General features: G+C 33.6%; 1 protein-coding gene across 2 annotated transcripts; it reads left to right on the top strand.

Annotated features, from left to right (window-relative positions):
* The first annotated feature begins 1,881 nt into the window (after nt 1-1,881).
* On the top strand, nt 1,882-19,982 carry LOC110672143 (lysine-specific demethylase JMJ17). 2 transcript variants are annotated; one of them, XM_058153671.1, is made up of 34 exons: nt 1,908-1,991; nt 2,099-3,463; nt 4,695-4,752; nt 4,935-5,057; nt 5,338-5,395; nt 5,505-5,644; nt 6,324-6,482; nt 6,707-6,793; nt 7,581-7,763; nt 8,357-8,509; nt 8,588-8,773; nt 8,862-8,927; nt 9,042-9,137; nt 9,879-9,965; nt 10,051-10,167; nt 10,258-10,465; nt 10,580-10,644; nt 10,911-10,969; nt 11,065-11,196; nt 11,292-11,451; nt 11,542-11,877; nt 13,002-13,184; nt 13,264-13,325; nt 14,371-14,449; nt 15,048-15,197; nt 15,290-15,423; nt 15,764-15,872; nt 15,978-16,051; nt 16,912-17,056; nt 17,255-17,404; nt 18,344-18,439; nt 18,526-18,621; nt 18,717-18,916; nt 19,671-19,982. In XM_058153671.1, exons 2-34 carry the CDS (start codon nt 2,121-2,123, stop codon nt 19,894-19,896), a joined length of 5,520 nt encoding a protein of 1,839 aa, XP_058009654.1. In that variant the 5' UTR covers nt 1,908-1,991; nt 2,099-2,120; the 3' UTR covers nt 19,897-19,982. The 2 variants fall into 2 exon arrangements, with proteins under 2 accessions (XP_021690527.2, XP_058009654.1); XM_021834835.2 differs by having other exon boundaries at nt 1,882-3,463.
* The last annotated feature ends 2,961 nt before the right edge of the window (nt 19,983-22,943 follow it).

Genomic DNA, 22,943 nt, shown 5'->3' on the forward strand with positions numbered 1-22,943 from the left:
AGGGATTGGGTGGATAAATTAGTAGGTCAATAGTTCAATTAGTGAATTTTTAAAAATTAATTAAATACATATAATTAAATTAATTAAATGTAATACATGTTAATATAAATAAATGTAATTAATTAACTTTTAACGATTTAAAATGAAAATTTCAATATTTATTAAGTAATATTATATAAATTTTAATAATATATTAAAATTTTACATAAAATATTCTATTTTAAACATTTTATTATTTTAATATTTATGAGTAATAAATTAAAAATTTTATAAACGTGTAAATATTTTTAATTTATAAAATATTAACTATATGGTAGAAAATAAATAAAAACATATCATTTTATGTAATTTATTATCTTATTATAGAATAAGAGATATATATTGTTTGGATTAATAAATTTATAATTATCAAGTTAACTCAATTGGTTGTGATTTTAAAGATTTTTTTATGAGCTCTTGGGTTTAATTATGTTCACCAGTACACTAAAAAAAAAATGGTCCTATTAACCATTTGAATCGGGTTACATTAGTTCATTGGTCCAACCAACTAAGTCAAAGCGGGTCAATTCTTGATCTGATTCAACTATAATTCTAGACTGATACTTGATTAACTACAAAGTAAATTGATTTAGAGTCCGATTCATTAGTCTGATCAATCGGTTCAGTCCGGTTCACTAGTCTATTCTTCAAGTTGTATATTTTTTCCACTGTATTTAATATAAAACAATTTTATGTGTGAATAAATTTAATAATTATTGTATTAAATATATTTAAAATTAATTAAAATATAGATAATAATAAATACATGAATCCAAATTTAAAAACTTAATTCAATAGTTATTAACTAGGCCATTAAACTGATGACAATAGAAAATTAAGAATTTAAGATTTAATCAATATTAAACTAAAATTTAATTAATATATTATTAAATATAAATTAATTATACATCATAAAATCCATAATCTTTTCAGAACAATAATAATATATTATTACAATTAATGGTTTAACAAATTTTATAAATAATTATAAAAAAAATAATTTTAAAAAAATTTTAATATATAATTTCAAAAAATTAAAATTTTTAATTGAAATTTTAAAATTTAAATTCTATGGCATATTAAATACAAAAAATTTTTATATTGTTATGGAAAATTTTATACATATTCACAATAACTATATAACAGTTGAGGGAATTAGGTGCTACTGATTGGGAAGTCAGAGTCAATCATATTTATTGTGAATATGAATAAAATCAAACTTCATTTGACTGATCCAATTTTGATAACAAGTACTATGGAAAATTTTTATCTATATTAGGATATTAGTACACACAATTAATAAATAAAATAATAAAAAATTATGTATATTTATTTATAAAATAAATTTTTTAATTTAAAAATTAAAAAATAAAAATTTTAAATTAAAACATATTTAGTCATATCAGATTAAGCTTAATGGAATATTATAGTAAATATGTAATTTGTTAATCGATTATTATTAAAGCGAAATTGTGTTTATAATAATTGTTTTTTAAAATATCTTTCTGCTACTCCAACGCTGCATTTCCAAACGCGCAATTACCACAAAAAACTATCACAGCCATCTTTTTTATCCCAATGACCCAATCCGATGGAGCGTGAGATGCAAGCATGTTACGCCAGTGAAGTCTTCTCCGAAGTCTTCGCCTCGATGCATACGGAGAAAAGTACACGTGGCTATGAAACACAAAAACGACGACCCATCCGTCCAAAGGATAATAAAATAGAAAAAAAAAATAAAAATTTAATTTACCCTTTTGGTAAATATTTTTACTTTTAGACCTGAAAATGTAACGATATAAAAAATTTTATATATAAAAATCTAAAAATCACTTCACTTGGCTTGTAAGATGTAACCAAATTTCCCACGAAACTCACTCTCTATCCATTACTCTATAAACAAAGAGAGCACACGAAGCAGACCTTTTCTCTTTCTCTCTCACTTTTTCAAGGTACGGTTCAAACCCTAGAATTTATAAGTGTTTCATTGTTTGGGGATCTTAACACTATTGGATTGTTAAGTTTCATTTGTTTTATACTTATATTTATGGATGCATAGATATAATATGTGAGTAGTGGGAATGGGGAAGGGGAGGCCTAGAGCTGTGGAGAAAGGGGTTTTGGTTCAAAACTTCAGTGTACCATCATCTGGGTCATTGCATATACCTCCAGCACCAGTTTATTATCCTAGTGAAGAGGAATTTAAGGACCCTTTAGGGTATATATACAAGATCAGAGCAGAGGCTGAGAAATATGGGATATGTAAGATTGTCCCACCAAAGAGCTGGACACCACCATTTGCATTGAATTTGGATAATTTTAGCTTTCCCACGAAAACACAGGCTATTCATCAGTTACAGGCTAGGCCTGCTTCGTGTGATTCAAAAACTTTTGAGTTGGAGTACAGGAGGTTTTTGGAGGATCATTGTGGTAAGAAGTCGAGGAAGAGGGTGATTTTTGAAGGGGAAGAGTTGGATTTGTGTAAATTGTTTAATGCTGTGAAGAGGTTTGGTGGGTATGATAAAGTTGTGAAGGAGAAGAAGTGGCGGGAGGTTTCCAAATTTGTGACTTCAGGGAAGAAGATTTCAGAGTGTGCAAAGCATGTTTTGTGTCAATTGTATTTTGAGCATCTGTATGATTATGAGAAGTATTATAACCGGCTGAATAAGGGAACGACTAAGAGTTTCAAAAGGGGAGTGGAAGAGGATAAGAAATGTCAAGATAAAGCTGAGATTTATGGATCAAAAAGGAGAAGAAAGAATGTTGATGGTGAGAAGGTCAGGGTTTCCAATAAAGTTGAGAAGGGGGAAGTTGAAGAGCTTGATCAAATGTGTGAGCAATGCAAGAGTGGTTTGCATGGTGAAGTGATGCTTTTGTGCGATAGGTGTAATAAGGGATGGCACATTTATTGTCTCTCGCCTCCACTAAAGCAAATCCCTCCTGGGAATTGGTATTGCTTTGAATGCTTGAACTCGGATAAGGATAGCTTTGGTTTTGTGCCTGGTAAACGCTTTACGGTGGAAGCTTTTAGGCGTGTTGCTGAACGGGCCAAGAGGAAATGGTTTGGATCAGGTTCTGCTTCACGGGTGCAAATGGAGAAAAAGTTTTGGGAAATTGTGGAGGGATCAGCAGGTGAAGTTGAAGTTATGTATGGTAGTGATTTGGATACTTCAATTTATGGGAGTGGATTTCCACGTGTAAATGATCAGAGACCAGAATCTGTTGAGGCTAAGGTATGGGATGAATATTGTGTTAGCCCATGGAATCTCAATAACTTGCCCAAGTTGAAAGGATCAATGCTTCAAGCTGTTCATCATAATATAACTGGTGTTATGGTGCCCTGGCTGTATATTGGCATGCTATTCTCATCTTTTTGCTGGCATTTTGAAGATCACTGTTTTTACTCTATGAATTATCTGCACTGGTATGTGTCATTATCATTTATCTACTTTGCTCTATATATATATATTTTTTTTTTCTAACAGAAGGTGTATCTTTCTTTGACTATGAAATGAAAAATGATAATCTGAAGGATTTGTTTGATTACTGGTGTTGAGTTGAAGGGCAGTGAATTTTCACAAAAAGGTGAAAATTGTGATCTACTACTTTTTAAAGCGGTGAAATTGAAGGAGAAGGAAACTAAGAAAAATTTTCCTCAATAAGTATATTGTTGTTTCTTATCAGAAAAGAGGGAATTTATAGAACCAAAAATAAGCCAAGAAATAGTTTAGTTGACTATGCAAGAGAAGAATGGCTGTTATGCTAACTTGCATATCAATTACAATGTGGGGTCAGTTCCTCATTGCTTTTGCAAATGAAAGATGTTGGAACATTGCCAAAAATATGATTTATGTGTATATGTTAAGGATGTTCTGCCTTTTTGCCTGGTCATGACTGTTTTAAGTATATGTGTGGTTGGGGGTGGGGGGTGTTTGGGAGGGTAAAGTTCATTAGCATCCATGCTGCCAAAAAATGTGAAAACAACAAAAGCAAGATGTCATTTTCTTATTCCTTTTTTGGCTGCAGAGTCTATTGCCCATGTGTGCATGGACCACAGTTTCATATGGTGCAATGACCAAAACAGAGTTTTTTTTTTGTTAAATTATTATTTTTGTTGTCATGTTTTGTTAAGGATACTTTAGGTGGTTGGGCTTTTATCTATAAGCTAATGATTAGGATACTATCTATTTTGAATCTGTTTCTTTTACCTTTTGATGAATTACTGTCAACTGATGCTCTCGGGCAATCCAAGATAGTTTGGTATGAGAGAGTGGCAACTCAACCAAGCAGGAATAAAGCAGTTGCAGTTTTTTGTTTGGGATATGGGAGACTTGATAACCTTGTGTTTTTAACCTTCTAATTGGAGCCCTTTTTTTTTGTGTCAACTTGTAATGCTTGGGCTGAATTTGTTTCTTAAGATTCAGAAATTTGTTTTCCAGCCGTCAAACAATGGTCCTTGAGATGTCTTGACATAAGTCTCATCTTAATTGACTCTTTGATTGAGCAATTATTATTCTGTGCTTCGTAATAAATGTTTTTCCCTGCTTCTATAGTTTTGTGGTTTGGATTGATGAGTTTTTTCATGCTTTATGGTGCATATAAGGCATTGTTGGTTATATGAAAGCTGATGCCCATTACTTATCTTATCTTCTCAGGGGAGAGCCAAAATGTTGGTACAGTGTACCTGGTAATGAAGTCAATTCTTTTGAGAAGGTAGTTATTTTGCATTTATGAGCTATGGTGTCTTTTCTATATTCTTCCATGGTATCTTTGTTGGTTAGTTACAGAGAGTTTACTTGTTCTCTCATATTTCTGTTAGTTTTCTTCCTGAATGCTGCTTCTTTTTAGTATGATAATTTTTCTCTAGATAGTTGAGATTTTCGTCTATTCTGTAGGTGATGCGGAATTGTCTTCCTGATCTTTTTGATGCACAACCAGATCTACTCTTTCAGCTTGTCACAATGTTGAACCCATCTGTCTTGCAAGAAAATGGAGTTCCAGTCTATAGTGTACTGCAGGTTTGATACATAAGGCTGTGAATTTCTTATTACTTATTTTAGTTTGTATACAAGAGTAATTAAATAGAAAAGAACATGATGTGTTCTATGAAGCGTATATTAATGAGTACAGAAAAAGAAACTACTGCCAAATCAAATCTTTTCCACCTTTTTGGTTATCTATAAAGTGGCTGTATAATGTCTTCCTGAAAGAGATTTGTTTTTAGTGGTTATTAAAGCTTTGTCTCTAAACTCAATTGTTTCCTTTCATCACATTCTTTCTCTGCGTGCTCTTTGCTAGGAGCCTGGAAATTTTGTCATCACCTTCCCCAGGTCTTATCATGGAGGATTCAATTTTGGTAATGCAATAGTTAAATTGAAGTTAATTATTTTAATTTACTTAATTATGGTTTTATGCAATGATATGCTGACTATTAACACACATTTTTGTTGTTCCATCTTTTTCAGGTTTGAATTGTGCAGAAGCTGTCAATTTTGCTCCTGCTGACTGGCTACCTCATGGTGGGTTTGGAGCAGATAGGTATCAGATGTATCATAAAACTGCTGTTTTATCTCATGAGGAACTTCTTTGCGTGGTAGCTAAGTTTGTAAGTTATCTCCACATTCCAATATACACTTTACTAGCACATTATGATGAATATGATATTTTAGTGTTCCAAATGGTGAAGCCCACTAAATGAAAGATAATAATAATAAATTGATTCCAGCTGATTGGTCAGAAATCTAGATGATTATGTTTCCACTAGGTAATAATTAATTGGACGCTGCCTTATGCAGAGGGCAATGCTGAGGTAGCAACTTGTTTTAACTTGACAATTGACTTTCCAAGCCAAACAATAAAATGTGAAAATGGCATCCTAAACTTTCTCAGAGATAGACAGTAGAAACCACAATGTAAACTCCAAATTGCCCAACTGTTCTTAGTCCCATGTTCAACATCCAAAAAGAGATTTGCACTATAAATTATTTGCTTTGAGTCCATATCCCTGTTGTTGCTTCCTCAGCATAGATTTGCTCTCTGTCAGATTTTTTTTGGGTGTTCTGCTTGTCTAAGTGGAGCTCTTCTTTGGTACTTTACTTCAATTTGGAGACGATATTATTGAGAAGAATTTCTTTGGTTATGATATACTTATGTTAATCTTTTACCACTGATAATCTTTATTGCAAACTTATAAATTCTTCAGATGACTGCTTGCTTTCTGTGTTGAAATTCTGATCTCTTTTGTGTGAATTACACATGGAAATTTTTGTTTGTTTACTGCACAGGGCAATTGTGATAACCAAGTATCACCTTATTTGAAGAAAGAATTACTGAGGATATATACTAAAGAGAAGACCGGGAGAGAGAGACTTTGGAGAAGTGGCATTGTCAAATCATCTCTCATGCCCTGTCGGAAATGTCCTGAATATGTTGGTACTGAAGAGGTGATGTCATAACTGATGCACACTGTTAAATATACCCCATCAGTTTAGTATGTGTGTAATATGCCCCTCCCCACCCCACACCACCCCCCCCCCCCCCCCAAAAAAAAAAAAAAGCTAGCTTTTGGGTTTGAGTTGGGCACAATTCATTTTCTTATTACACACTTTGTCCTTGACTTTCTCTGCCAACATGGCATGCTTACAGTGATTCCTTGTCGCTTTTTCAGGATCCAACATGCATTATTTGCAAGCAGTATCTTTATCTTTCTGCGGTTGTTTGTAATTGTAGGCCATCTGCATACATATGCCTGGAGGTATGCAAACTTGACAATTACTTATTTTGAAAATCTTTTTCTAATTGTCAATTAATTTAACTTTTTTCCTCTATTATCCTCGCTAATTAGAAAGAAAGAAAACATTTGTCCTTGTGTTGATTGTTCCATATGTCTTCTGAGCCCAATTTGCAATGTAAAAACTACATAATTTGCTCTTCTTTTATTTTATTTATTTATTTATTTTCCTTTTCTATCTAAAGGTATTTGCTTTACATTTTAATCCGCGTCATAGTTAACCATATTTATTGTTAGTTCTTATTGATACATACTCATTTCTTTTGTTTTTATGACTATCATTTATGAAAAACTAAAACTTTGGCTTGGTGTATGCAATTCTTTAGAATTAGTTGGATCTAATGTGGAGAATGTAGATGAAATTAATACTTGGAGGGGGTTTCATTTTAAGGCAGGGTTTGGTAATAGATGCTATACCTTTTGCTATTTTGTGGATTGCTCAGAGAGAACAAAACTTGAGGGCTTCTGAGAATGTAGAAATCCTATTGAATATCTGTAAAAGAAAATGGGAGCTTACTTTTCATCTGTGGATAATTGTATATGTTTCCGTAAATTGTAATACTTTATATGGATTTTCTTTTTTGGTTTTTGATAATGGATATGAATTTTATTCCTTTTGGACCAAATAAGGAAGCTTACTAGAATTAAGTTTGCATTGGTCAAGTTTTCATCCTTTTGTTTTCCAACTTTTAATGCTTGTTTTTGAAGTACATTTCTCTAAGATGAATGACTACATTTTACCTTGATGCAGCATTGGGAGCACATTTGTGAATGCAAATCCAGCAGACTTTGCCTTCTTTATCGTTATACGCTTGCAGAATTGTATGGTTTGCTGCTTAAAGTGGATAAGTGTGGTTCTGACGAGAAATCAGAGAGTTATAGCTTACAAAGGCAAAACGCCCGTTCCAATGAGATGAATGTCTTGACAAAGAAGGTCATTTCTCTTTTGACAAGTAGTTGATAATTATGAAATCCTTATACTATTGGCTGGATTTACTTAAAATCATAAGTCACTAGATATGTTCGAAATATTGTGTTTGGACTTGTTTTCAAATCAGCCAATTTGCTTGTGTAAGTTTTTGTTATCTGGATTTATGGACATGAGCAATTTGTTGGATATTTATTGTTCTTTGTTCAAGTATAAAATGTATTAGTTTGGCATATCAAATTCGAGGTCTTCTTAACTGAGTTAAACATAATCAATGGTTTATTGCCATAGATTAACATAATTGAAAAGAGGGAACAAGTTATACTGGCTATGGAATTGGTGCTATTTCACATGGAGTTATTGCTTGTGGGGGTCAAACTGAAGCTGGTAGTTGAACTATTATGAATTATTTCTAAGAGGGTATTCTGGAGAGATTTGAGTCAAATGATGGTCCTGTGACAGTGAGAATTGTTTTATCTCACTGTGTTATGTAACATATAGTGTCATTTGCCTACTGTAGCACGTCATTTGCTAATAAATGCTTCAATTAGTAGGATTTAATTATAAAACTATTTTCTGATATCATGGAATGTGTGTAGGTCAAAGGTGGCCATGTCAGTCTGGCTCAACTTGCTGAGCAATGGCTTTTGCGCTCCTGCAAGACTTTTCAGAATGCATACTGTAGTGATGCATTTGCTACGCTGCTGAAGGAAGCTGAACAATTTCTTTGGGCTGGTTCTGAGATGAATCCAGTGAGTTTGCATAGCTCTTAGTCATATATGCTATGAAAATAATGTCTTAATGAAATATGTTATTTCTTTCTAATATAGGTGAGAGACATGGCAAAGAAATTGATTGTAGCTCAGAAATGGGCAGAAGGAATAAGAGATTGCCTTTCTAAAGTTGAAAACTGGTCATGTCACTGCAGTTTTGAGAGAGTGCACATGGATTATATCAATGAATTGCTGGATTTTGATCCTGTGCCCTGTAATGAGCCTGGGCATCTCAAATTGAAGGTTATTATGGTTTGTGAGTAGTTTCTGCTTTGCATTTTTTTTTAGGTCTGCTAATTGAAACAACACCTGTTTGATTTATTTCATGCAGAAGCATGCAGAAGAAGCCAGGCTGTTGATTCAGGAATTTGATTCTGTTTTATCATCATGTTCAAAAGTACCTCTATATATGCCATTGCACATGATTTTGTGATAATGTTGGAACTGATTTTATGCTCATATTCACTCTGTTTAGTTAATATCATTCATTCTTTCTGATTGTCGCTCTCAGATCTCCGAGTTGGAATTGTTGTGCTCAAAAGTTTGTGATTTCCCAATCTATATAAAAGAAAGTGAGAAATTACTTCAGAAAATTTCATCGGCAAAGGTACATTTGTTGATGTATTTAACTTTTGAATTTTTTGTATAATCTTTTGTCTTTTGTTATCAACTGCCTCTTAGGGTTTCAACTTGAGTTTGGATGCCCCATAGACATAGAGTGAAATGCATTACCTATTTATTTTGGTTTAATTTATGTTCTTGATGCTTTTTGGTCCTTGTTTAATTATTTTGAGAGGAGATGACTTTGTTTTGCTTCCCAGTTTGAGTGTAGGTAACCTGAACCAACCCAAACCAAGGGCCTTTGCACCAATCCTTTGCAGTCTAACTAACTTGGCTCGTTGCATGTCTATATTTTTTTAGTTTGAAAAACACTTGTTCTGATATTCCTTCAATTTTTAGTTCCTCATGGATGATTTGTAGCTAGGGATTTACCTTGGAAGATGAATCTATGAATATGGTTTCATTCATGATGAAACGATTTTTTTTTTTTTTAAGCTGTTTCATGAGATTCAATTCTTTTCTATAGTGTTATGGTATATGATGTCTTCTTTACTATTCTCGTGTTCTTTGCTTTTCTATAGTGTTATGGTATATGACATTGTCTACTTTACATTTCTTACATTCCTTGCTTTCATTGTTGCTTAATTATCTGCAATTAGAGTGCTTTTATATTAAAATTCCTTTTGGCCAAAAGTCTTTTTGCCAAAGTGTGCAACTTGGAATTTTATTGTTGCAGTAGTTATCTTGCTGTATATTTGTTGCTTATGTGGTTACACTCATCCTTTAGGCATGGACAGAATGCGCAAAGAAATGCATCTCAGAAAAAGGTTCTGCTGCAGTTAGTATTGATATGCTTTACAAGTTGAAGTCAGAGGTGAATTGAGTTTTGTTATTGTAAACTTGCTGAGGTTTATCAATTTCCAGTCTTGGTTTTGATGTTTCATTGTTTTGTTGAATAGATATCAGAGCTTCAAGTAAGGCTTCCTGAAGCAGAAATGCTTTTGGATCTGTTAAGAGATGCTGAATTATGTCAGGCTCAGTGTAGTGAAATTTTGAAAGTTCCTATTAGTCTAAACGTAAGCATATGGATATATGTTGTCATTATCACCCCATTCCAAGTTTATGGTGAGTTTAGGGGCATAAATTTGAACTTTTGACTGGTGCAGAATGTTGAAGGGCTACTTCGAGAATGGGATAAATTTACTGTTAATGTACCAGAGTTGATGCTACTGAAGCAATATCACCTTGATGCTGTTTCATGGATTGCCCGTTGTGATGATGTTTTGGTGAATGTTGGTCAACAGGAAGATCAAGACAATGTGGTTGATGAATTAGAATGCCTTCTGAAAGATGGAGCATCTTTGAGAATTCAAGGTTTTGAATCTTTATTGACTTTGCTATTCTCTGATATGAATTTTTGGTGTCTGTCGTCACCATTTTTTTCTACTATTTTGTAGTGTTATGATGTTTGATTCATTTCTTTAACAGTTGAGAAGCTGTCTCTTATTGAGGTTGAGTTGAAGAAGGCTTGTTGCAGGAAGAAAGCTTTGAAGGTAACTAATATTTTACCTTTCTTTTTATGTTCAATTGTTTTAAATGTTTCCTTTTGCAGTTAGAATGTCATCTTGCATGTTTTGTTCTAATAGTCTCTTTTCCAAAGCTCTCAGCACCTTATTCTGTCTGCAAATTTTTATGGCTTTGAATGGCTACTGGATAATGAATAGCTGCTGATTGATTGGTGATGGATGTGCTATTTAGAGGAAACAACTATAATCGTTGTGCATTCATTACTAATTCTTTTTGGACACTTCTTATGCAGGCACGCAATTCCAAAATGCCCTTGGACTTCATTCAGCAACTTATGATGGATGCTACTGCGTATGCTTCTTGCCTTGATGCTACAGAGAATTTGACAATAAAGAACTATTTATTTTGTTAGATTTTTATTTCATGCATGGCATTTTTCCCCACAGGCTACAGATTGAGAGCGAGAAGTTATTTGTTGATGTATGCGGAGTGCTTGCAGCTGCCTTGTCTTGGGAAGAAGAAGCAGCAAAAGTTCTTGAACATGGAGCAGAAATGTCTGACTTTGAGGACATTATAAGGTTTTGAACATTCTTTACTTTTCCTTGACTCATTTGAATTTCATCATCTTTTTTTTATTTTATTTTATTATAATCTTCAAGTTTTAATCTTTCAGGAGTGCCAAAGACATATCTGTGATTTTACCTACTTTAAATGATGTCAAAGATGCTGTGGTAATGGCCAAGTTATGGGTAAAGAATTCAGAGACATTTTTAGGGTCTTCCTCTCGCATGGAATCTGGCACTTGTTCTTTGCTTAAACTTGAGGACCTGAAGGTTTGTTGTCTTCAGAATGTACTACCTTAACTAAACATTGTGATTGAATTGACTGTTAATATTTAAAAAAATGCTTAATTTATAATGCAGGACTTAGTTTTGCAGTCCAAGTTACTTAAAATAACTTTAGATGAAAGAAGAATGCTTGAAATAATTTTAAAGAATTGTGAGGAATGGAAGCAGGTTGCCTGCAATGCATTGCAGGATGCAGGGTGCATATTGAGTACAAGTTATGTTGGTGATGGAAAGAACAGTGATCTTACAATGAGAATTGGGCTTTCAGTTACTAGAATAGAATCCATCACAAAAGCTGGTCTATCTCTTGGTTTTGACTTCCTTGAGATTCCAAAACTTCAGAATGCTTGTTCTATGCTGCAATGGTGCAATAGGGCCCTTTCTTTGTGCTATGCTGCTCCTTCCTTTGAGGTCAGAAATTCATCAATGTTGACCTTGTAGCTTTTTGCCCTTTAAATTTTGATATTTGATTTGTAGAATAAACATGTGCCTTTTTTCCTAAGTAAATAATTACTTTTAATACAAGTTATTAAACCTATCAAGTTGCACTTAATTTGGTTTTGTATTTCATTGCTGTTAATCTGGAAACAGCCTCTCTGCAAACAGTGGGGAAGGCTGTGTACCATAGATGACCTCTCCTGATCCTTATAAAGCAGGAAGCCTTGAGCAGTTGGGAACGCCCTTTTATGGTGTTAATGTTAGCAACTTGTGTTGATTTGTTGCTCATTGCAAGTAAAAACTTTCTTGTGGATTTTAAATAATTATGGGTATTGTGTAGTATGTCTTGCCCATAGGACTCTGACACACGAAGCATTGGTTTTAACATTGATATTTGACCAATTTTGTTACTTCAGTCAATTCTTACCTGATTTGCTAGAACCCCCATCGCTTGTGGTGTCCCAAATCACTTGGGGATGTGATCTGGATCATCAAAGTGAGTGATCCAATAGCTCAGCAAAAATTGCAGAGAAAGAGGGCAAGGATTCAGGGTGGATGAGGAGACGGAAAACCCCAGAAGAAGCAGCAGCAATGCCAAAAACTAGAAAAGAAGAGTAGTAGAATAATGGACTCTCTTTCTTGTCTATGCTTAGGTGGAGACTGTGGGGTTAGGTGAAGGAGTGATATTTAACTGCTTATTTAAGATCTACTATAGGGATGTGAAGAGTGCCAGATGTGATTGTTTCTAAAAAAAACCACTCCTATATTTAACAAAGGTGCAGGAATTATATATTTTAAATTGTTCAATGATAATAATAATTGTAATGTAGTACTGCAAACCAGATCGGCTTATCAACTAAATCTATGCCCGCGTACCTTACATTTAAGTGGCATTCCATCCTTGTACCCATACCATGAGACTCGAGATGTACCATGCTCTAGGAACCTATGGTTTCACATCTATTAATCCTGAACTTAATTGAACAGTCTTGGCAACAAACCACCTTATCAAGACTTTGAGCCTTTTTGGCTTGTTTGATAGTTTCTTAATAGTTGACTCATTTGGTAAAGAATTTGTATTTGTTCTATTACTGTAGGATGTTGAGAGCTTGTTGGAGGCTTCAGAGAATCTCTCTATTACATGTGTTCCTAGTTCTCTGTGGAGCTCTTTAATTGGTGGGGTTAAATGGCTCGGGAAAGCCTTGGAGTTAATTCATATGCGAAGTAATTTTGAAAGATGCAGGTTGAGTGAGGCAGAAGAAGTTCTTGCGAAATCTCAGGTACTCTTACATTAGTTCTATTGCTTCACGTCTTTGTGCACTCCATGGCTTTTGCTCATGTTAAGTGATCTAATTACAGAGTTTAAATGTCTCCTTTCCAATGGTGGTTGATCAACTGGTAAATGCTATTCAGAAACACAAGTGAGTCTTTTTAATTTTTTAAATACAATTTTATTCTATCAATTGTTTTATCCTGCCTTCTTAACTGAAAATTTATTCTGTAAATTTGTAGGATGGAACACGTGCGCACACACACACACACACACACACACACACACACACACACACACACGCATCTTTTGATTTTGTTTTCTATGCACGTGGTTCAACATGCTGGTATGCCTTTTCTGTATTCTTCCATAAAACACAAGCCTACAAGGATATCTTTATACATGAGATTTTGCATATAATTGAAGCCACTTTTCTGCTGAATGAACTTGTACTAAAAAAATCATGTCATTGAAATCATTGTGAGTATTCTTTACATTTATATTAGATGATAGCTTATAGCTATGCCTGTGTTTGTCTTAACTATGCTTTTTAGCTATGGTCCTCAATAGCTTCCTTTTTTTAGTCACATCAGTTTTGGCAATATCATATGAGCTTTTTTAGGTTAATGAGTAGCATATAATCTTCATTGTAGGTTTGGGAGTATTTGAACCAAAATTTTCATTATGTTTTATTTGTTCATTCCACTTTATATCACAACTGTATTCATATTGTGATTACTGCTAGGGCCAATGGCTTTGTGCTTGTTCTGTCAAGTCTCTCTCTCTCTCTCTCTCTCTCTCGTATCAACTCCTATTGAAAGGTTTGTTTGGAAGAAGCCTTCTTTTTGGTCAATTAAAAGTGTTTCAAAGAAAAAAAGCCATTTTTCATATTGGATGTAATTATGTGATACTTGCATAACATATTCTTTAATTTTCTTGGTGCTATATGTTGCTTTTTACCATCGATTGCATGACATAGGTCAGTCAGCAGTAATCTTACCTATCAAATCAAAGAAGTATAAAAAAAGCTCATTTGCTTGAAACAGCATAAGCATTAAAGGGAATGCTTTACGTAGTAAGATGAGTGTGATGATATAAGTTTGCTTGTAGTTGTATTGTATCTTTTTAATGTGTTTTCCTTAAATTTCTGTGTTTCTGGTACTCGATTGTTCTGAACATTGTGACTGTAAATATAGGTTGTGGCAAGAGCAAGTGGATCAATTTTTTCATCTTAAGGCTGAGGAACGTTCTTGGTCTCTGTTACTAGAACTTGAGGTATGGTCAATTGCATCAGTGTCTTATACATAATCTGCTTAACTTTGGTGGAGTTGTTTATTTGCATGGGAATTTTTAATGCATTAGCTCTAATATTGCTATTGGGAGGCTTCCCATGAACAGTGGTCAGTCTGCAATGCTGGTTATTGCAAAGCAGATGCATAGGAACTTGCAGCGGGTCTCTCTCTCTCTCTCTCTCTCTCTCTCTCTCTCTCTCTCTATATATATATATATATATATATATATGTATCAGTGTTAGTATCCATTCATAGTTCCAAAATGCTTAGGCAATACAAAGTATTTGTTTTTGTTATAATGCCAACTTGGCAAACCTCAGTATGGTATTACTAATCTGCTTAAGATTCCTGAGTCAACCTGGATATGATGATTCTAGAGCTATGATATATTATACTTATCCACCTTTTTCCTGCATATGATAGAATTTTATGGATTATATATTCTGGGGCCTGACCTTCACTAGTCAAATAATCTGTTAAATGTATTAGCTTTTTGAGCTGTGTTCGTTTTTTATTCACTTTAATATGTTATTAACGTGTACTCTTTGTTTCATTAAGCTAAAGTGATTTATCACATTCAGGAATTTGGGAAGGCTGGCGCATTTAGTTGTTCTGAGCTAGATATGGTTTCATCTGAAGTTCAAAAAGTTGAAAAGTGGAAGGAACAATGTGTGGAGATTTTAGGAATCCTTGTAGATGATGGGCATCCTTTGCTTGGTGCCTTACAAAAGGTTTTGATCAAGGATTATGTTAATTTTTATTTCTGATATGGGATGCTTTTTTCTTGATATTTAGCTGAGATACTTTGAACAATATTGGACAGATCAAACATTCTCTGGATATATCCCTGTACATCTATGGCAAGTTGCAGAGCTTTACAGCGAGAAACTTATTCTTGTGTTGCACTGGGAATAGTGAAGATCAAGAGTTTTTAACTTGTTCAACATGCAAAGACCAGTAAGTTATTTTTGGCTATGTTAAAACTGTTTTCATTTCTTTAGTATTTTTCAAAGGATCCAAAGATAATCTGTGTATCCCAATGGTTGGTTGGCATTTGTCATTTCAAATTCCAAAATGGCTTGGAATCATTTGGGCTGGTTGCGAAGAGTCTTGAGCAGTAAGACTCAAAATTATTACTTCTATTACACGTACACAAGATACACGTTCAATAGTGCTGTAGGATTTTTCTCCCTTCCTAGGGAATAATTGGTCTTGTTTGCTTTCATATTTGCACATTATTATGTTGCTTTTCTGAATTAGATCTGGTTGGTTCCTTTGTTATTTATCATTTGGACAGCTACCATACGCGGTGCCTAGAGCCAGCATCACTTGATGTGAATGATGCAGAAGTCTATATTTGCCCTTATTGTCATTTTTGTGAGGATCCATCAATGATTCAAAATGAGGTTGGTCCTCTTGTATGCATTTATTTATTTATTTATCTGTTTATTCTTGGGACTCGCTTTTAAAATGCTTTTGTATGCATCTCACACTTTCTTTGTTTGGTGCAGAGACATGGGGTGAGGCAACCTGAGTTAAATATGCTGATCAAACATTTATCTGATGCAGAACATTTCTCTCTAGGGTAAGTAAGCTAAACTTCTAATGTTTTTCCGTATGAAGGATCCTTGGGCAGTATGTGATAGCCGGTCTTAACTTTGTATGCTTTTCGTTTATCTTCTTGTGGCGTTTACTTGAACTTTATATTTGCAATAGATGGCTATGTTACTCTTACTTGGGTACTGGTGTCGGAAATGAGTACATATCCGTTTGTCAGACTTGTGATCTTTATAATGGAAAATACCGGGATATGGATCTAAATATAGACATGGGTGCTCGGTTACATCATATAGGCCGAAAGGGTTGAAGTAATCTATCCAAGCCAGCCACAATTAATTGTCATCTACAACCATTGGATTATCAAAATATTCAATAATTTTTTAACTTGTTTTGTACGTATCTTTAAATTCAAAGTTTAATTCTCTTTTTAACTTGTTCTTTTACCTATCCTTTAATTCAATATGCTTTTCATCTTGAGAGATCTCTGTCACTCAAGTGTTCGTTTGCATGGGTGTTTTGGGCACATTCCATGTCGTGTTGACATAGGTATGGCAGGGCTAAATGAAAACTCTTATCAGAGTGCAATAGTAAACAAATACTATGGAAATATTCTTGGGTATTTTGCCTTTTAGTTTATGAGCTTATCTCAGGTTAAAAATGCTTTTTTTTTTTTGAAAAAAAGCTAAATGTTGTTAAGCAAGTATGATGATTGCTATTCCTTTTCTTCGTGTGAGTGAAACTTCGTTATGTTTGAATTTTATAAATTGGGGCAGGATGGATGCCAAGTCTATAGTGGGAACAGTAAAATACATTAATTTTTATATTTTTCTATTGTGTATATGATGGTGAGATGTTTGATGGTGCAAGTGCCCTTGCTTTTCACAGGATTGAAGAAATAGATTCATTACGACAGGTTGTGGAGCAAGCTCGGGAATGCAAAACATGCTTGAGAGAAATATTGGATTTTGAATTATCGTATTTGGGGAAAGATCTTAATGTTATCTCTAAAAAAATGATTATTGCTTTGAAGGTTCTTTCTAGTCCACCTCATTTGTTTTTGTTATTTTGCTGAGGATGTATTTAATTCTTCTTGATTTATTTATTGTTTTTACAGCGCATGCTGCCTAAACGTTATCTCATAGAAATGTTGTTGGCAAATGGAAAATGCAATATCTATAGCTACCAGTTTGTAAGATCTTTCTAACCAATGGTGGTTTTGTTTTTGCAGGTCATGCGAGTAGCAGGTGTTCATGATCATCAAGGTAACTATGGCCTTGAACAGGCGTTAGCAAGAAATTCCTGGAGAGTGAAGTCTAAGAGATTATTAGAGAGTATACAGAAGCCCACAATGCAACAGATTGAGCAGCTTATGAAAGAGGTATGTGTCAGTATTTTAATTGGGTTTTCGGGGTTCTGCTTGAGATAATGATGGAGTTTTACTAGTAGAGTTCTTAAGCGTTTGCTAATGAGAGTCTTGTAGTTGTAACAGTGGTATAGTAGGACGTTGCGGCATCTGCTTGTCTGTTTGTTTTTGGGATTAAGAGTTGCAAATGTTCAGAATTTTGATAATATTCATGCTGTCTATTTAAGATAGCTCAATTGTCCAAAATTATAGAAACTCTAAAGGTGTAGAAGAAAGTCCAATTGATATTGATAGTCACATGAATAATCTTTGTAGGCTCAAGTTTGAATGTGGATTCTCTTCTTCATTGACTTCATTGAATGTCCTAGAATTTATACTGACCTTTATACACCACTTTATGTCCTGTGGAATTGATCTCCAACCAATTCTGCCATTAATTTTCTCGGCTAAGCTGCAACAGTCATACTATTTAGAAACACGGCACAAGCCAATATCTAGCAACTTTAATCAAACTTCACAAGCAACCAGATGATGTAATAGCAAGTTATCTAGTCTCTGCTTAGTCTTGCAAATGAAGCTTTAGCCTACAATATACTTAATCTTGCTTGTGACACTAAGGGAAAGGAACTTTCTGTGTTCCCTTGCAAAATTTTACTGGTAGAATTTAACGTTTAGGTATCATCAACAGTTTCCAATGCCCATTAGGTAGAAGATGCTATTATTTTGCTGGTTCTTGTGCACTGCATTATTAAAGCTTTCAATGGGATAAAATATGCTGATATGGCAGACTCTGATTCACTAGAAGAGGAGAAGGGGGGAAGGTGGTGGTGTGGTGGATTTTCTAGATGTAAAATATGAATTGCATGGGCTGCCTCTCTCTTGTACTCTTTTGAGACAACCAAAACTTTTATTCTTTTATACATTCTGTTGAATACTGTTTGAACTTCTTTTTAGGGACTGGCTGTGAATATACCTGCTGAAGATTACTTCCTACAAAAAGTCACAGAGTTAAAGCACATTGGTTTGCAGTGGGCAGATCGTGCCAAGAAGGTTGGCAGCGCATTGCTTATAATTTGACTCGAGTAATCTTGGCATCATTTTAGTTAGATATGATATGGTGTTTTTGCTTTGTGCAGGTCGCATCGGATTCTGGGGCTCTTGGTTTGGATCAAGTTTTTGAACTTATTTCAGAAGTTGAAAATTTGCCGGTTTACTTGGAGAAGGAACTGAAGGTAATGAATTTTGACTTCATAAAACAAAATGCTTGAGTATTTCTGAGCTTGAATATGCTATACTATATTTCTATACTGTTTGCTGCGTTTTGCAGTTATTGAGAACTCGAAGTATGGTGTACTGCATTTGTCGGAAACCATATGATGATAGACCAAAAGTTACTTGTGATCGATGTGATGAGTGGTATCATTTTGATTGTATTAAGTTACTCTGCCCTCCAAAGATCTATGTTTGCGCTGCATGTGAACCTGAAAAAATGGAGTTATCTCCATCATCGCAAATGGATAATGAGAGGTAAGTTTATTGTTCAAAATTGTCTTGGGCTAACTGATTGCAATAGCATGTTCTTGTCTTGGATGCAATAACCTGATTGAACTCAATTTCTCTCCCTGCCACCCTCCCCACTCCCTTTTTATTTTTAGTAATGAAGGATTATGTTCAGAGAGGAACTTGGGCCTGTTTTCGAATTGTTATCTAAGAGTCCATTTATTTTGCGGAAAATAATTTGCATATAGAAAATATTTTTTTAGAAAATATTTTCTATTGTTTGGTTATAATGTTAAAACTAATAGTATGTGTTTATATCATATATATATATGTGTGTGTGTGTGTGTGTGTGTGTGTGTGTGTGTTCACATTTTAATAAGATTATCAAAATTTAGAAAATGGAAAACAATTTTCTATTTAATTTTCCTTAAAAATGATTTAATTTTCCTTTGATCAGGAAAATATTTTTCGTTGACCTATTTTCTTGACTACCAAAAATGCTAAAAAAATTTTCGTGAAACAAACGGAGCTTAAATCAGAAACATTTGTTTGGGTGATAAAAGTTGCCTTCCAGGTTTTGAGAAATTATATTACAGAATGCTGTTTGGGAGAAACAAAAAGTTCCCTTTTACTTTCATTGTTTGTACATTTGTTAATTCCAAACGTTCAATTTATATACTCTGTACGGTGTTTTAAATGTAAAGAAAGGGTTTGTCATATGTATGTATTTTGGGTGATTTAGTAATTTTGTTGATTTTGTTTTTCTTGAATGGTTTGACAGATTGACAAGTGCCAAGCCTGTAGAACCAAAAAAACTTTCTCCACAGCACACAGAATGGAAAAAGAAGCCCCTTGAGACCAAGTTTACAACTAGTAATAGCAAATTTGTTCGAACAAGTGGAATTGATCGATTGTGGTGGCGAAACAGGAAGCCTTTTAGAAGAGAGGCCAAAAAAAGGGCTGAGCTTGAAAGTCTTTCTCCATTTTTTCATATACAACAACAATAAAGGAAGAAATTAGATATTGGTAGTTATCAATCATTTAATTTATTCAATTGATTCCTATTTCCATTCCAATAAAATCGATTTCATTATTCCTTATGGTTAAGATGGTTGATTATGAGTAGCAAGCAAAGTCTTGATAGAAAATTTTCTCTGCATAGTGAAACGGAGATCACTGTGTGTGAATACTTCTGTTGGCTTGGAGCATGAGATTCCTCTGTCTAATCCATAAAACCCCAGTGATGGCAATCCCCTGTCCCTGTCAATAATCAAAATAAGCAATGCATCAAATGTGATATGTCTCTTCTTTACGTTATCATGACGGCCTATGGTTCTATATGAAAATTTAGATATTTTTGCCATGATAATTTCCTCGGGAATCGTCCTTTAGTGTCACTAAAATGCAAGTGCCTGTTGGTTCATTATTATGCTTAGGAGTGGAACGTGCATTAACCAAAACATATGATGGGCTTATTCTGCTGTTCATGTGGCCGTTTTTTCGGTTAATTTTATATATTACATTAATAATTTTCTCTTTTATTTAATTAAAATTAATAATTTATATTAAAACAAAATATTTATCCAGTTGTGAACCTTAAAGAATTTGATGGGGCAATGCGCATATAAATGAATGTATTAGAAAATTAAAAATTATTTAATTCAAACGGAGAAATTTAAAATTTAATAGAGCAATACACGTATATATTAATACATTTAAAATTATAATTATTTAATTTAATTGAGACACGTTTAAAAGTTAAGATAAAAAAATATTGAATAATAGAAAAATTAAAAAAAAAAAATTATATGTTCTTTCTCGCATTTTAAAGTAAGGTATTAAAGTTAACTTTTTGAAAAAAAGTATCACGAACTTAAGCACCGTTATCAAAAGAGAAAATTGCTTAAACGTCGTTAGGTTTAGTCCTTAAGGTTTAATGAAATCTATATTTTAATCGATATATATTTAAAATTTATTTATTTAATTATTAATATTTTAATGAACCTATATGTTTATTCTTATCTGAATGTATATAGACACGAAAGTGTCTTGATTATTTTTTTCTTAATTATAAAAGATATAATATAATAATAAAAATTTTCAAATAAATTCTTTTAATTCAAATGCATAATATACCTAAAATATTGATAAAATAAAATAATAATATTATAATTAAAATAATAAATAATTATAAAATATGGGACTATTTTATTATATTATTTTTGCTTTTTTGTATAATTAATGATAAATTATATAAAAAATTGAATGAAAAGACTAACATGTAGGTTTATTTGAAAGTCAATGGCTAAATAGATAGGTTTTGAATGTACAAGAACTAGTTTGTAGATTCTACAAAATTTAAGGAATTAAATTATAATTTATCATAATTTTATTTATTTATTTATTTATTTTTTTTTTTTTTTTTGCGGTGTCTAGACAATTTCCTCTCTTCACTGTCGGAGCTAAAGCTCAAGGCACACAAACTTAAACTCAAGGCCATATTTGACAAATGTGCCAAACCACAGGGTAGTAAATTGTAATTTCCCTTCAAATAAATAATGAGATTAATGACGACAATTGTCTCGACCCCATTTAAATCCTCGGTGCATATATTTGACGTCAAAATTAAAATGTAATTAAGCTAACTCTCTATCCTATTTAGGAAAAAAAAAGATAGTAGCGGCTCTCTCTTTAATCTTGTATAAAGAGAAAAAGCTTTGTTTTCACTTTTGTTCTCCCATTTCTTCTGCCTTCTCTGAGGCCTCCTTTTCCCCTTTCAGGTAAGGGAGGTCGTTCCTGGTCCAGAATAGTGGGTTTTGCCCCTTATTCTAGGTGGGGTTGTAAATATGTTACTTTTAGCTTGCTTTTGCAAATTGAGCTATGTTAGAAAGTCTGTGAACTGTGTTGGGTATACATGACCCTTTCTCTATTGTTTTGAGTGTAGGTTTTGGAGCTTTTCATAGATGATTCTTCAATTACTTCAGGATTAATGGGTTAACGATTTCCAGTGGCGTGGTAACTCTTTAAGATGTTACCCATATCTTTCTTTGAGCATTTAGTCTCTCGATGGCCAGAGAAGTAAAAGAGATTTGCCCACCGCCCATCTATTCCCTTGGTTTCACACCACTATGGCTTTGAGTTTCTTCTTGTTGCGCGGGTCCTTTTTGGCTTGCTTGACATCTTGGAGATGCTATATAGTGAGAATTTCTTGATCTGTAGGCTCTGGTCGTGTTGGTTTTCCCTTGTGCTTCCTCCATTGTCCTTCGTCTTCCCCGAGATGGGATCTGCACGGGTTTTCAATGCTGCGACGGCGGCATTGCCAATCTCAATCATCTAGATCTTCTCACAGGTTGAATTCTAGAACAGTTTTCTTTATTGGGGCCTCTGGCCCTTTCCATTGTATTTGTTTGGGGCAACCTTTTGGGGCCTTTTTTTTTTTTTAAGCCTTGGTTTTTATTGTTTTGGGCTTGTCTTGTGGATTTTCTATTATATTTAGCTAAAGTGAGATCCTTTTATCTCTGTAATCCGTTGGTCCTAATTGGTCCCTCTAGCTATATACCAGGCCCAAGGTCTTTCTTGCAATGAATACTCAACTTTGAATAAACAAATCCTATCTAGGAAACAGAAAGCAAATTTATATATAATTTATTTTAAAAAATCCACGAGATTGTAGCAAAACTTGTGAGATCGGCAATGGAAGTGGCTTCACTCGTCACAGATTTCCAAAGCATCCAAATTTAGCTTTCCTAATTTTTTTTTTTTTAAAATTCAGCTGATATTACGGAAAAACTTTATTAAAAAAATAAATAAATTAATTAAGAAGCAGATGTCCGATGTCCGTGGGTTAGATGTGACCGACTGCCTCGGTTTTGGTTCCTCCCAACTGGGCCAAGCACATGCATTCATTTATAATTACCATTCTCCTTTGACCAATCCACCTCCTATTTTACTCCTTTTAAAAATCTCTCTATATACAATATAATACATAAAAAAATATGAAATTATAAAAAACTTATAATATTATTTTCTTTTAATTTTTTTTTTCATGTTTTCT

Source organism: Hevea brasiliensis, chromosome 9, assembly GCF_030052815.1.
Source record: "Hevea brasiliensis isolate MT/VB/25A 57/8 chromosome 9, ASM3005281v1, whole genome shotgun sequence".
Classification (NCBI taxonomy): Eukaryota; Viridiplantae; Streptophyta; class Magnoliopsida; order Malpighiales; family Euphorbiaceae; genus Hevea; species Hevea brasiliensis.

What these genes read in the sequence shown, in the direction of transcription:
- LOC110672143 (XM_021834835.2), top strand. Translation starts at nt 2,121, where the DNA reads ATGGGGAAGGGGAGGCCTAGAGCTGTGGAGAAAGGGGTTTTGGTTCAA. An exon ending in TTTGCGTGGTAGCTAAGTTT is followed by an intron (nt 5,645 to 6,323) that starts GTAAGTTATCTC and finishes TTTACTGCACAG; the next exon opens with GGCAATTGTGATAACCAAGT. An exon ending in AATATGTTGGTACTGAAGAG is followed by an intron (nt 6,483 to 6,706) that starts GTGATGTCATAA and finishes TCGCTTTTTCAG; the next exon opens with GATCCAACATGCATTATTTG.